The 15,157-nt window shown below is 41.4% G+C and overlaps 1 protein-coding gene across 1 annotated transcript in view; it reads right to left on the bottom strand.

Annotated features, from left to right (window-relative positions):
* Positions 1-15,157, bottom strand: part of Dchs2 (dachsous cadherin-related 2) — a 223,668-nt gene that overhangs the window by 82,172 nt on the left and 126,339 nt on the right. Inside the window, exons 4-6 of the mRNA XM_040752593.1 lie at positions 5,614-5,850; positions 3,010-4,020; positions 377-564 (exon numbers count right to left, since the gene is read on the bottom strand). Of these exons, the coding sequence (XP_040608527.1) occupies positions 377-564; positions 3,010-4,020; positions 5,614-5,850 (1,436 nt within the window). The remainder of the gene's footprint in view (positions 1-376; positions 565-3,009; positions 4,021-5,613; positions 5,851-15,157) is intronic.

Consider the following 15,157-nt stretch of genomic DNA (forward strand, 5'->3'; position numbering starts at 1 on the left):
AAATTACTTGTCTTTGTGGCATCATTGTGATGAGATACATCAGCTGCACGTTCTGTTCAGAGATGCACGTAAAGCAGTAGAAACGCACCCACGAGAGGGTGACTGTCACTGGGTGACATCATGTCTATATGCAATTTACAGGACTTATTTCTTTTAGCCAAGCTGGGGGAGCAATTCTGAAGAGTGCACACAGCTAGTTTCTTATTATTTTTTTGACCAGCTTTTTAGCACATAAGCGAATCTACGTCATTAAAATACATGCAATGCCATACCATGGCTGATGACAAATTCACAACTTTTACCACAAGATGGTGCTCAAAACAAATGACTGGGGATAAAAAGCATCTTAAGTTCACTGTAAAGCTACTTCACAAACCTTGATGTAAAACTCCTTTCCAGGTGGGCATTGTGGGAAGAATGGCTTGTTGTCATTTATGTCAGTAACTGTGACATAAACCACCATGGTGGCATTCCGTGGCGGGGAGCCGTGATCTGTCACTAGGACAGTCATGTGATGATGCCTCTGGTGCTCACGATCCAATGCCATCCAATTGAGCAGCTCACCTGGGAACACAGCAGAACAAGACAGGCACTGCGCACTAGAATACTGGCATAATGGGTGATGAACCACTTCCAAAAGAGTCCATTGAAAGACAAACCAAACTAAAGGCTTCGACACTCAAGTAATTCTGCTCAGTGTGACTGCTGAAAGAATTTGCTGCCAGCTCTGTTGGTGTGCACGTATCACCTCAGCAGTCAGAGAAGCAGAGACAGTGGGATCATAAGTTCAAGGCCAATCTGTGCTAAATAATGAGACCGTGCAAAACAATTGCTGGGGTTGCTCCAGAAAACACCACTTGAAATATTATCATTGCTTTGAAATTATCCATCACTAAGCATTTGTAACCTCCCATAAAGTCATAAAAACAAGTGATTTGGAAGACTTGTAATGTTTATTTATTCGCCCTTGTGCTGCTACACTGAGCAAGGAAAGACATAGGCTATGCATCCAAAGTTCTGAATTTGGTTCCCAGATCCCCATCTGCCAATCTCTCACAGCTAACTCTCTTGGGTCTGCTCCCTGAAACAAACACAATTGAATATTTTACAGTTTTGTAAACTGTAGGTTGTTGGCCATTGTTATCATTACTTTACAATAACTCATAAAACATTTTCCCTGGGCAGTTACCTGCCATTTATGTGTGTCATTTTTTTAACTCACAAAATGTGTGTATAGTAAAAATACTGTGACTTACCAAATAACTGTCAATGCTTTTCAAAATTTATTTTGTAATTCATACTTAGAAATGTGCTATCTTTGGTAAATCTCCTCATGTTTCAGTCATGAGGACTCAGTATAAACTTCTGCCTATCCTCATTGCCAAGGGCCGTTAGAGGCCACACACTCCTTAGGAATGTGTTGCATTTCTTCCTGTCCAGCCTAACGCTAGCTTCCTTGCCATTTTTGAATAAATCTATCTGTGAGAAAGTAAACATGAAGCAGCTACCACCAAGCATTCTTATTGCTAAGTTTTCTTCACTCTTAATCCAAATAAAATGGCATTGCATAGAAAAAAAGCTAAAATGAAGAAGAAAGTCCACGTCTGGTAAATTGCTTAATCTGTGAGCTTACATACAGTGTTTACTGTAACATTCTCTACATAAACTATATTTAAATAGTTTATTATAACTGTAATTTAATAAATCATACACACAACGGCATTTTTAAAGTTCTAATCTGCAACTCTGAAAGCCCCAAATCCAGATTAGCAAATGGAATTTTATTTCATGAAAGTTGTCCAAACTGGTAACTTCCTTTCATCTCTGACTACCTCTCACTGCAGTTACTAGTATGTTTCCAAGGTCCCTGTGTATGACTTAGACACATTGTGTTTTGGGAACTGGAGTATGAAATTCCAAGTATCACGACATCTTATATTTAGTTTCTAATCCAAGGTATCAAAGATTAACCACATCACACTGATTATTCTTCTTTTTCTCTTGTTCCTTATCAAAATGAGCACACGGGCATAAATGTTTTTAAATCGTAATTAATTACTTTCCCGTTTGACCTTGATGGCATTTATGTTTCGCGCGCACACACACACACACACACACACACACACACACACACACACACACACACACACACAAAGAAACAAAGAAAAAAACCTTTCTTGATTTTTTTGGTCTGTCTTGAAAGGAAAAGGAATGGCAAATGACAAGCCATTTTTCCCACTCCATAAGCAAAGAACACCAGGGTTCTCCACTTATGAGGTAACTGGCCTTGTAGGAAGGCAGGGAGCACAAAGGACGGGTTTCGGAGAGTATGCTCCAAACGGGTGAGGCCTCCCAAGAGAGCCGCCCCAAACAAACCTACACAGGACTTCCACAGTACAGTTCCGACCATGCCTCTAGTGCAGTGTAGAATTACAAGCGAGCACAAATTGCTCAGTGGTCAGGACACACTCTAAGAACAGCTTCATCACTGTGCAAACATCACAGAGTAAACTAGCACAAACCTAGGTGGCCTGGCCTACGTGACACACCTCTGCCGTACAGTATTTCCCTTGGGCTGTGCATTTGAGCAGCTGTTCACTGTACTGGACACTGAAAGTAACTCAAACATAGAGGAAATAGTCCTGCTTCTAAACTCCTAAACAGAGACAGGAAAGGCAGGACAGAGGCGGGGTGATGCATGGGAATTTTCAAACCTATTGCAACTTCATGGGGCCACTGTCTCACAAGCAACCCATTTTCAACTGAAACATCATACAGCCTGGGCTGGCACTGGCAATATATGATAGGGGTAAAAGAATACAGGATCAGCCTAGGTGAGATTCTTCACAATGTTAACCTCATTTAAAAATCACAGCCCTGTAATAAAATATTGTGTTTCCCAAAACCCAATTTTAAAATTTCTTTGTGCTAAAGCTGTATCTGAAGGTTTTAGGGTTTCCTTTTTAATTCTGATTTTTAAAGATCTAGATGAAAGCTTCAAAGAGCTACCTGTGTTGGGATTCATCTTGAAGAATTTCCCATCAGTCAACAGGAAATATGACAGCTGCCCGTTCTTCCCAGAGTCAGCATCAATGGCTGTCATTTTGCCTATTACCCCTAGGGGCATGGGGCTCTCCTCAACTTTCAAAAACACCTTGTCCTGCAAGAAGGCTGGGGAATGGTCGTTCTCATCCAAGACATGAACGATTACCAAAGTGCTCACATTCTGCAGCAATCTGTCCTCCGGGACTCGGGCCAACACTTTAAACCTGTACATCTGTGTAGATTCATAGTCTAGCTGGCGCTGCAGATAAATCCAGCCTGTGTGAGGGTGGATTCCGAACACTGAAGAGTCCACACTGACATCCAGGGAATACGTTGTCTTTGAGGCTGGGTGCCACGGATGCAGTGGATAGGCCTGTACCTGCAAGATTTGAGCCGTCAGTGGGAGAGACTCGCTAACTTCCACTTGATAGACAAAATTTTCAAAAGCCACGACTGGGCTTCGTTCTTGGCTTTCAATAACTACTGTGAGCACCAAGTGGGATGCCTGGGGAGGAGTGCCTTGATCCTCAGCCACCAGGGTCAGCCTGAGGTTCCCCTGGCCTCCCAGACTTTCCCTGAGGTACAGCACCCCACGGCCCCGATCCATGCTGAAGATGCTTGGATGAGGGCTTGCGATGCTGTACCGGACCAGTCCGTTCAGCCCGCTGTCTCTGTCCTCTGCGCGTGCAAGGTACAAGGCCGTGCCAGGTGGAGTGGTCTGGGAGATCCTAATTTCATCCCAGGCTGTGGGAAACTCAGGACGGTTGTCGTTGACATCGAGCACGGTTATGTTCACTTCCGTGCTGCTGCAGGCTGGGGAGCTGCCGAGCTGCGCCTGGACGGTGAGGACAACCATGGGCTGTGCTTCGTGGTCCAGAGGCTTCAGGGTGCGGATGCTGCCCAGCCACCTGTGAATGGAGAACTTTCCATCCAGATCGCCTGAGGAAATTCGGTAAGAGATTGGTTCGGAGGAATCTGAAAACAGAGAGAGTGCAAACAGCGTATGCGAAGGCAAAGAAGCAATGTATGCCCACCATGGAGAACACCGCAAAGCCTTCATCCATCCACAAGGGCTGGTGAGACACGTGACTTAAGACTTTCTTAGTGATCAAAGGGAGCCGCGAGTGGACAATGAACAAGCCATTGCTTTCTCTTCTCTATCTTTCTTGCGTTGGGTAAAAGAGAACCATATTAAGAAAATAATGTCAACGTCTTTTTGAAGAAGCCAAGTTAAATGTATGTTGGTTTTGTTCTATGACGCCCACTTTATAGATGTCAAATATCCTCCACAGAGGTAGAAAGAGAGAGAGGAGGAAGGACAGGAAGGACCAACTCTTAGGGAGGTGGTTTCTTTCCAGACTTTGTCCTGAAGGGGTTCCACTACACATGGCAAGAAAGCCAGGCACGAATATTTGCTCAATTGCTATTTGGATCAGCACAAAAATCTTAAATCAGTCAAGTTGCTAGCAAAAAGGGGACGCTTAAATAGAATGCATAAGCTAGAACACCTTGTAACTCATTGTGTAGTAAAAGGGAGTTATAGATAGTTCAGCTGGAAAACTATATAAAGTAAGGGTATGGTTTGTGGCTATGAAATAAATAAAATAAGATGTATTTTATGCATGTATTTAAAATATTCAAGTACAGACACTTTGCACATCATAATTATTCTGTGCATTATTAAGTATTCCTTTTAAAATGCCTATCCTTTATCTATCAAAAACTGTAAAATACAGTATTGAACTCCTGGAACCCAGTTACAAAGAGGAGTGATGACCAAAGGAATCAAGATCAGGCTGGCGAAACCCACAGAGGTAGCTGATCTAAACAAGGGGGAACGCACGGACCCCAGACTGATGACTGAGAGGCCAGCATGGGACTGATCCAGACATCCCTCCTACAGAACCTGGGTGACAGAGAGGAGGCCTTGGCAATCTGTGGGACCTTGGAGACTAGAACAGTATTTATTCCTGGCATACTGATGGACTCTGGGAACCCATACCACGTGGAGGGATGCTCTCTCAGCCTGGACACATGGGGGAGGACCTGTGCCATTCCTGGGATGATGTGACAGACTCTAAAAATCCCTCATGGAAGCCCTTGCCCTCCCTGGGGAGCAGAGGTAGGATGGAGTGGGGGTGAGGGGTTGGGAGGATTGGGGGTGGAGAGGAGGGGAGGGAGAGGGAATGGAAAGTGACATGTGTAAAAAGTTAAATAAAAAATATGAAAAAAAGCTGTAAAATAGGTGACAATGATGAAAGTACAGTAAGCATACCCAGAACTGTGCGCTCCCATTCATTGTGTGTGGGTTTAAGGAAATACTTAAAGATGGCATGGCCTGACAAAATAGGAATTTTACAGTAATGAACTTGGGGGCAGCATTAAGAATTCAGCACTGCTGGGCGGTGGTGGCACATGCCTTTAATCCCAGCACTCGGGAGGCAGAGGCAGGCGGATCTCTGTGAGTTCGAGGCCAGGCTGGACAGATAGCCTCCAAAACAATACAGAGAAACCCTGCCTCATAAAACCAAATAATAATAATAATTATAATAATAATAAGGCACTTACTCAAGGACTCTCTTGCCTTCACTGTCCCAACTAGGGTGTCTTCTGGCACGTCTTCATAAACTGAGAATGTGTACTTAGGCCTTTCAAACTCCGCAGGAGCCAGTGTGGTTTGCAGGATGTGGATGGTGACACCAGCATTAGTGGCAGCTGTGAGTCCACCCCCATCTCGAGCACAGACCATCAGAAAAAGTGTGGTAGCTTCCAAATGGCTGAGAGCTGATGCTAGGTAAATAATGCCTGGGTAGATAAAGGAAAAATCAGTGAATAGGTAGTATGCAATGAGTATTGATGGAAGTATCTGGTCCATAAAGTCATGCTTAATTTTGTGTGTCCACTTGACTGGGTCTTTGGTTCTCCCATTTCATTATCAGTATTCTGGGTATGTGTCATACAGTGTTTGGAGATGAGAGTAACATTCAAAACCAAAGACAGAATACAATAGCATTGTCTCTAGCATGTAAGTATATCTTATCCAATTAGCGGACATACCTCAAATGGGAGCTGTCAGCCCCCATAACTGCATGAGCCAATTTCTTGTAATAAATCTTTTCACATAGTATTGGATGTTTCACTGAATAATTTCAATTGACACATCTATTTTACAAGAAAGAATTTTGAATATGCTTGTAAAATGATGCCCAAATTCTTCCAAGTAGTAATTTTCTAGAGTTCAATCATAAGATATTTTGTGGACATCTCAACTCATCAGAAGAATTTATGCTGCCCCTTTTTTAGTCTTACTGTTGTGATAACAACTCCAGGTGACGGAATAACAAGGTAAAAGTCTCGCTTGTTCTAATGTGGAGCTAACACATGTCTAGGGTGATCACAGCCTGCCCAGGTGTGAGAATCCTAAAAACCAGAAATTCAAAGCCATTCTCAGCTACTGTGATGATTAGTTTTGCCAAGTTTATAATACCTTGGATCATCTAGGAACAGAGCGTCCATGAGGGATTAGCTAGATCAGGCTCAACTGTGGGCATGTCTTTGGGGAACTGTCTTGACTGACACAGGAAGGACCAGCCTGAAAGTGGACAGCACCATTCTCAGGTTTGGGGCCGTGAAATGTACATGAGCAGGGAAAGGTGGCTGAGCACTGGGCATACATGCATGTATTTATTCTCTTCTGTTATGGGATGTTGATATGACTAAATGCTTCAAGTCCCTGCCCTGACTTCCTTATAGTAGTGGACCTACAACTGCATAGCCCACAATCTATAACCATCGCTGTAGGCCAAATAAATTCCCTCACATATGTTGCTTTTTGACAGGGTATTTTATCCCAGTCACAGAAATGAAATGAGAAAAGATACTGAAGGAGTTAGAGGCCAGCCTGGGACATATGAAATACTGTGTCAAAATGAATAAATAAAAAAATAAAGTAATAAAGTAATTAATTGTTTAATCAAAAATAAACACCCTGATTTTCAAAAAAAATTTAATTCCTTGACCCCATGTCTCTCAGAAAGTTATTGTAATAATAGAACACCTCTATTTTCTTCCACCTCCTGGTTTACTGATGCACAAGTGATAATAAGATTATACCAGTTCAAGGTGTAGAATGTCTTCATCTTTATTTTCTAGTCTGCCAAAGCCCTCAAAAATCATTCCACAGATAGTTTTTAAAGTAACAGAATATAAATTGCTTCATTATTCTAGCCTGGCACTGTTTGGAAGGCTGCAGAACCTTTGGGAATTGGAGTCTAACTTGGAAAAGTGGACCTAGGGAGGCTGCCCTTTAGGTTTACAATGCTTTGCCAGTTATCACCCTTTCTCTGCTGTCTGTTCCGTGAAGATACGAGCCAGCAGTCTTGAGCATGTGCTGCCACAGTCTGAGCCACCCCGCAAGCAGTCTTGAGCACGTGCTGCCACAGTCTGAGCCACCCCGCAAGCAGTCTTGAGCACGTGCTGCCACAGTCTGAGCCACCCCACTATCATTCCTTCCCCTGTTTGATGGATGTGGTCTCAAATCATGATCAAAATAATCCTTCTTCCTTTAAATTGAGACTACCCAAAAGATTGCAAAAAGAAGATGCATCAGTCAGTATGAACTGCTACAACAAAAACAATGTGTCACAGGAAGCCTGAATGATAGAAATTTACTTCTCACAGATCTGGAGGCTGGAAAGCTCACCACCAAGGCAACACAGACCCCTGTCTGGTAAGCTCTTTCTTGTCAAGTTTGCAGTTAGCTGTCTTTCTTATTGCATCCTCCATGTCAGAGAAACTGGGCTTTGGTCCCTTTCTTTTCTGAAGACATTGTCTTAGTTGTTTTTCTATAATGTGATGAAATATATAGTTCAGGGTACTTTCCTTCAAGGCAGAGATGGAAGAACAGAAGATCCATGGTCACATTGCATGCATTCAGAAAGAAGAAAGCAATGGATGTGATATCGTGCTCACTTTGTCCTTTGCTGCAGTTCAGAATCCCAAACTGGAGAACTGTACAATAGGTCTTTCTGCCTCAATTAACCGTAACAAGATAACCCCCATATAGTCACCCCCAGAGGCACACGTACCTAGTGACTCTCATTCTTACCAAAGTGATAATTGAGGTTGACTGTAGTAGGTTCTGATCCCATCATGGGAGCTCCATCAATGAAGACATCAGTGAAATATAACTAACCTTGAAGATCCCACCTCCTAATACCATCCTATTGGGAGTAAGAATTTCATCGCTTGAATCACAAACATAAAACCAATGACAGAAGAGTAAGGTCTAAAATGCTTAAACTCCTTTTAAAAGTAAGAGTTTACAGTAACAACACAACACGTAAAAGAACAGAATAAGCAGCTCAAAAACTCAAGTTAGTTCCAGAGACCCTGATGTTAGTAAAAGGTTTCCTGTAGCCCTTACTTTGTTATACTTAAAAATCAATAAATCATGGAAGACAACTACCCCATAACCACTTTGTTCAACTCAAAAATTCAATCTTATATTGGAATCATGTGAGATAATTTAATCTATACATACAATTACTTTTAAGGTCTTGTACCTGGAATCTCCTCATTTATAGAATACTCTAAGAGGTCACCAAACAGAATCCAATGTAACCCTTCATTTAGATGACAGTCCAGAGACATGCAAAAGTCATTTACTTATTTAATTGCCTCCTTTTAAGACCAGTTACTGGTCAAGAGGAGACTCTCTGCTGTTGAAATGACTATTTGTCAATTAACTCCTAGGCACCCATCAAAAAGAACATCCTCATATTCAATCTAAATCACGTGCATTTAAAAACCTTTCCCTGCTACTTAATATGGGATATTTAAACATAGAAAACTTTTCTGTCACAAAACCAAACACTAAAAATACTTTGATTCTTAATGAAACTATCTGACTTGAGGTTCATATGAATCCGAATCTTGTGAACTTGCTTAAGATGGCTCATGAAATATATTTCTGTGCAAGCTAACTGACCAGTTTAACTACTATGATATGCCCAGAGCATGAGTTCATTCCATGAGTTTTAAAATATCCATGTTTCTCTTGCATTCAGCACTCCAAATACAACTGAATGAAGTTTGTGATGCTCTTTTATCCTTGCCTTCAAATGCTAAGAATGTGAGATTTTTTATTCTATATGCTAATTTTATGTTCTCAGCACAAGGTCTGCTTGAGGGTGATTTTGATTAAACCTGAACAGAACCAGACTCTGAATAGACCTGGCGTCTTAGACATTTTCCACATGGGGAGCTGATTCATAGAAGCAAGGCAAGAAACCCATTCTTTTGGGTTTATGGAATAATAAAAGACCTTAGAGACAGTTCTCATTCTCAGACATAGCTGCCTTCAAATCTTTGTTTTGTCAATTATGCAAACCTTCAGAATCTGTTTACCACCTATAAACGAACTGTAGAAGGACACCGTTTAGTGTGCGGATATGCTGTGAGATTCAATCAGACAGCATCTGCAACACATGGTTTAGCATTGGCCTGACATAAACTGACTCCATGCTACATACAACACCAGCTCTCTTCCCTCTATCCTAAGGTGAATAATTCCATGTAGCTCAAGAAATAGGATCATTTATGATGAGTGATTAATTAAAACTTCTCCGGAAAGGGACAAGTGAGACAAACAGAGTAACATCAATATTTGGTGAAATCCTGTGAGAAAGAGTGTGTAGGATATTGGCTCCAAGAGCTGACCAGGGACCCATTTGTCCTCACAACGTGCCTACCAAGTCACAACGAAACATTTTGAAGGAGGCCTTAAGGGCCCTCCTTATACCAACATATCCCAAGAAGAGTCAAATGTAAAGAAGGCCACACAGAGATGAAGACAATGTGGGAGGTGTGCTGCTGGGAGCCAAGGATTGTTAGCAGCTACTGGAAGCTGTCTTGGAGAGAGAAAACAGTTCTCAGACTCCACAGGCATCAAGCCCATAAACATCTTAGTTTTAGAATTCTGGCCTCCAGAACTATGAGTCAATACCATGCTGTTATTTAAGGTCACTTGGTCTGTGGTATTTTTTTACAGCAGTCCTAACAAGCCAACTCAGGTAGTAAGTAACTGTGAAGCATAGTCTTTGATGATAAAGAGTCTTGGCTTGACTTGAATGATCTTGTATAGGCTCCTTTTCTTCTGTGGATTACCTTCTGATTGAGTACATCATATAATACATTCAGGGAAAATGGTTAAAATGGGCAATATGGGCTCTAGAACCAGGTCACATCTCATGGTTAAATTAGTCTCAATGAGCCAACCAGAGGAAATTGACTTTATAGACAGAAAGGGGCGGAAGAAAGAAGAGAACAAGTGATGGGCCATTTCAAAGCTACTTTTCTTATAAAGATTACAGCAAAAGATAATTCGCTATGACATTGACTAAACTTGTCTGATTCATGGATTGGGTTTTGAATTTTCTCTTGACATTATTCAAGAAGACATCTTGTGTGACTTCACGTGGATTTGGTCTGTTGGGCCTGGTATGGAACTAGTAACCCTCTAGAGATTTTACTTAATGATATTCATTATTATTAATAGACTAGAGATCTATATTCTTATATAAAGCATATAATTTACCTCCTCCCTCATAGGAACATTCTGACAATGGGTACAAACTATTTTTAAAATATTCAAAAATAAGATTAAATATACATAATAAAACCATGATTCCATTATTGTTGTGCTTTCTTGTCTATTTGGGGTTCAGTGGCTAGAGAAAATTACAGTCTTCAAGGAGAAACTTGTGTGTATTTATGCGTGTGGCAGTTGTAAGCAAATGCTGACTCATATGTGCATTTTAGTGCTGCTATAATTACTTTCCAAAAAATAAACAACACGATAACTGACAGATGCCAGATGCTGTTAGAATAATAAAACAGAAGGCTGGTTTATTTGATGCTCTAGAAAAAGAACACAACATTAGACAATGCATAACTAATGCCAGTATATCTGTGCAGAATGGTGACAAACAAAATCTTGTCTTGACTGTCTTTGCTCGAGCCCAGAGGATGGATTCTGTCCATCTGAAGGCTTCCATTGTGACAGAATGAACTGATGCCATCTCACAGGAGACAGGTCACCACACTCCCTGAGCATCTGAGTGACCCTGGGAGACACAGAATACTAATGGCATCCACTTGCTGAACTTCTATGGAGCTCAGACGGCATCTATTCATGAAGCAGAGTTATGGGCACTCCCAATTTACCTCAGTGTAGAACACCGAAACTCCCAGACACATTGTAAAGGACCCTATATATGCATAGAAATGAAAGTGCTATTGCTGTCATCTGTTACATTAACTCCTTGCTTTTCACATGGGCTTTCAGGGCATAGCAAAGGTTCAGTAACAACCTTTTAAGGAAACTGTTCACAGCCCAGAAATATTTTATTCTGAATTGCTTCAACTTTATCTTAACAAGGATTTGGTCAGATACTATGGCTTACTTTAAATATGTGACGCCCAGCATTAGAGGCCCTAGAAATCATTTGACAGGCTGAGAGGTGGCGCTGCAGGCAAGAAGACTTCCTGCTATTCCAGAGTTTGGTTCACTTGTGCCCACACCAGGCAGAATAGTCAACTGTACTTTCCAATCCCAGAGGATTTGACTTCCTCTTCTGCTGTCTATAGAACACCTGCACCCATGTATACACACAGACACACAGATACACTCACTCACACACACACACACACACACACAGATATGATAAATAGATGATAGATAGACAATTTTAATGAAAGTATTTGAAAACATCCCTTCACAAAGAAGTTACCTACTTAGTTTTAAAAAAAGAAAAACTTGAAAATTCTCTTTGCTTTTCAACCTCAATGTAAAGTTACACATCCAACTACCTCTGTTTTGTGGGTGATTTGACTCGTAGGCAGATGGTGCTTCCCAAACACACAAAATAGAATTAATACCTTGGTATATAGTGACCTTGACTCACATTCTAAAGATCTCCTCTAAATCAGTTATTTTGACCTTTTTAAGAGGTCTAGTTTTAAACTGTGTAACCAATCTTGTCCATCTCTGTATGTAAGCAATTCCAAAACTTTAGCAAGATAAAACGATGTTATAATTTACACTTCAATGTAATGTTGAGTATCTATATTTTAAACATCAGTCTTAGTGGTAAATGGTGATGCATGTATGTACTTATCAGGAACACCATGAATTTTAGGCCAGCCTGTAATACCATGAGGTTCTGTCTCAAAAAATGTGTAAGTAAATAAATATTGGTTTCTCCCAACAGTGTATGAACACATACATTTATATATTGGAAAGTAAATTTACAATGCTAAATTCAGATAGATAATGACATGGAACTCTTATAATCTTATTTTAGCCTTTTATTTTTACCAAAAATAAGATTAGTGATCATTAAAAATATGAGGCTTACAAAAGGTCAAGATTTAAGAAATTAACTTTAAAAAAAAGAAGATAAAGAGGAAGAAGAAGAAATAATTACTAGAAAACACCAAACCTCAGGGGAAATGCTTGAAAAGCTGCAGGGACGGAGAGATTTCAAGAAGAGTGCTACCTCTGGCAAAACTTCAGGGTTCCAGTGAGAACATGCTGGCATGGAAGTCGAGGACACCGCCATCTATTGTGAGGGGTACGTCCTGTTCAGCACTACCCGTGGACACCGGGTTCGCCCTGTTCAGCATGACCCGTGGACACCAGCGGGAGCGGGAAATGTGGACAATAGAAAATGAAGTGGGCGAGGAAGGGAAGGTTTCCCTGAAGTGTGTCCTTGGCGAGCCCTCTGCTCAGGGAATGGCAGTAAACAATCCCATTTGTCAGTGGGTGGGCCGCGAGGAGGATGTGGTGGGAAGAATGGGAGGAGTTGTAGAAACCACATGGCAATGTTCATCTTTATGTCAGAGTTGGTGACTTAGAGGAATGCAGTTCTAAACTACAAGACATCAGTGTGTTCACCTTGAAACTGGAAAACTCCCCATGACTGAGGTGGAAAATTCTACTTTCATAAGGATTTCTCCTTGACTGATGCTTTGGTTGTCGAACCTTTAATGGCAGCATAGGCTGCTTTTAGACATTTACTATTTCTCTGAGTTATGCTTGTCATAGAATTTAATCACAGTACCGGCTACCTCAACATGGAATATTGAAACTCACACACACATTGTAAAGAACCCTATGTATATGCAGAAATAAAAGGGACATTACTGCCATCCATTACATTAACCCCTTGCTTTTCATATGGGCTTTCTATACAGCCATCCTATACCCCAGATCATCGCCACTGACCACTAAATGTGGAGCCTATTCAAAACCAATAAAGCTGACATTATGAGCAACAGCTTCCTTCATCCTCAATCAGCTAAGTGTGGCATCATGGGAGAGGTGGATTACCATCCCTCCAATCGCAGGAGGCATAAGACCTGGAATCTGTCAGAGCCAGACTCTGAAGACAGAATCCCACCGCCTTCACTGCACATGCCCAAAATGTCTGCAGATGCAGAACTTCTCAGCTACAGCCTTACCACATCTCATGACATTAACTACCACTCACATGAAACAAGAAATAAGAAAGCCACAGGACATTGAAGACTACCAAGAAGAACCTTAGTGGGGAACTTCTCTTTCTGCATTGGTCCTCAGACTCCCTTCACAAAAACAATTGGTTTGTAAAATGTGAACATGATAAGTCTCTGAAATAATAAGTCAACAATAAAAAAGGCTAAAAATTAGGCCACGTCAGGAGACATTAAGCAACATACTGAATTGAGCCTTGACTTGAATAATCTGCCAAATCCTAGTAACCTTAAGGGAGCTTTCCCCTTAATGACCCGGTGGTGTTCAGTGGGCAGAGGACCAGACCACAGTCTTCTGTAGAACAGGCCAGAGATTGAAAGCCTGTCCAGAATCTGTCTGATAAAATTATTCCACAAAATTTCAGTTGAAAGATGAAATAGAAATAAATTACTTCATCTCCAGGGACTGCAAAGGAACTGTTTGATGGGAAACTCAGTGCTAGACGTGGTAAACATTTCTTTTGAGAATTCCTGAATATGAAACAGCTCTTGAATTAATCTGAAGTCTGGATTAACAATACAGATAATGTGGAAAAATTGAAGACAAGAAAAAATTTTAAGTGGTACAGACATAGCATTGGGGATGACCTCAGACATGCAGCATAGGCCAGACATACAGGGTGCCTGGGGTTCCACAGTGTGTGTGTGTGTGTGTGTGTGTGTGTGTGTGTGTGTGAGAGAGAGAGAGGGGGGGAGGGAGGGAGAGAGAGAGACAGAGAGAGGAAGGGAGGATGACCTCAGTGGTGCAGCATAGGCCAGACATATGAGATACCTGGGGTTCCATGGAGAAAGAGGATGCATGTGTGTATGTGTTTGTGTTTGTGTGTGTCTGTGTGTGTGAGAGAGAGAGAGACAGGCAGGCAGACAGACAGACAGACAGACAGACAGACAGACAGACAGACAGAGAAGACAGACACAGAGAAAGATAGAGAGACAGAGAGGGAATTCAATGAGGACTGATATTTCCTTAAGGCAAGACACAAGAAGTTTCTAGAGGAACCCACCTTCTTTGTTAGGGTTCAAAGAGTTCTCTCAGATAAAGATCCAAGCTCATGGTTTAAAAAGAAAAAGAATGAAGAAATATGTAAGTATGAATGAATTTGAGAAACAGTGATTGATTTAAACAGGAAATGACCTAAGGAAACAGACAAATGCTCAGTTAAGACAAAAATTTCAGAATTAATTCAGTCATGCATTCCTTGTAAGGAAGAACAGGAGGGTTGTGGAGATGGTCCACTCAGCGATGTTCAGCATCTCGGCGCCCACATGGGAAAGCACATACTCCTAGTGCTGGCAGAAACAGGCACAAGAGCTTAGCCAGTCTATGAAAATCAGCAAGTTCCAGTGTCAGCGAGAGACCTTGGCTCAAAAAACACGGTGAGGAGTTACAGAAGACACGGGATGGAAACCTCTGACCTCTACATGTATACACATACATGTATACACATCTGTGCACACATGAGCATACACATGAACATGCACTTGTACACACAGGTTCACAAACACACGCGGAAGAAATGATGCTTCTAAAATATTC

Source organism: Mesocricetus auratus, unplaced genomic scaffold (assembly GCF_017639785.1).
Source record: "Mesocricetus auratus isolate SY011 unplaced genomic scaffold, BCM_Maur_2.0 Super-Scaffold_100009, whole genome shotgun sequence".
Classification (NCBI taxonomy): Eukaryota; Metazoa; Chordata; class Mammalia; order Rodentia; family Cricetidae; genus Mesocricetus; species Mesocricetus auratus.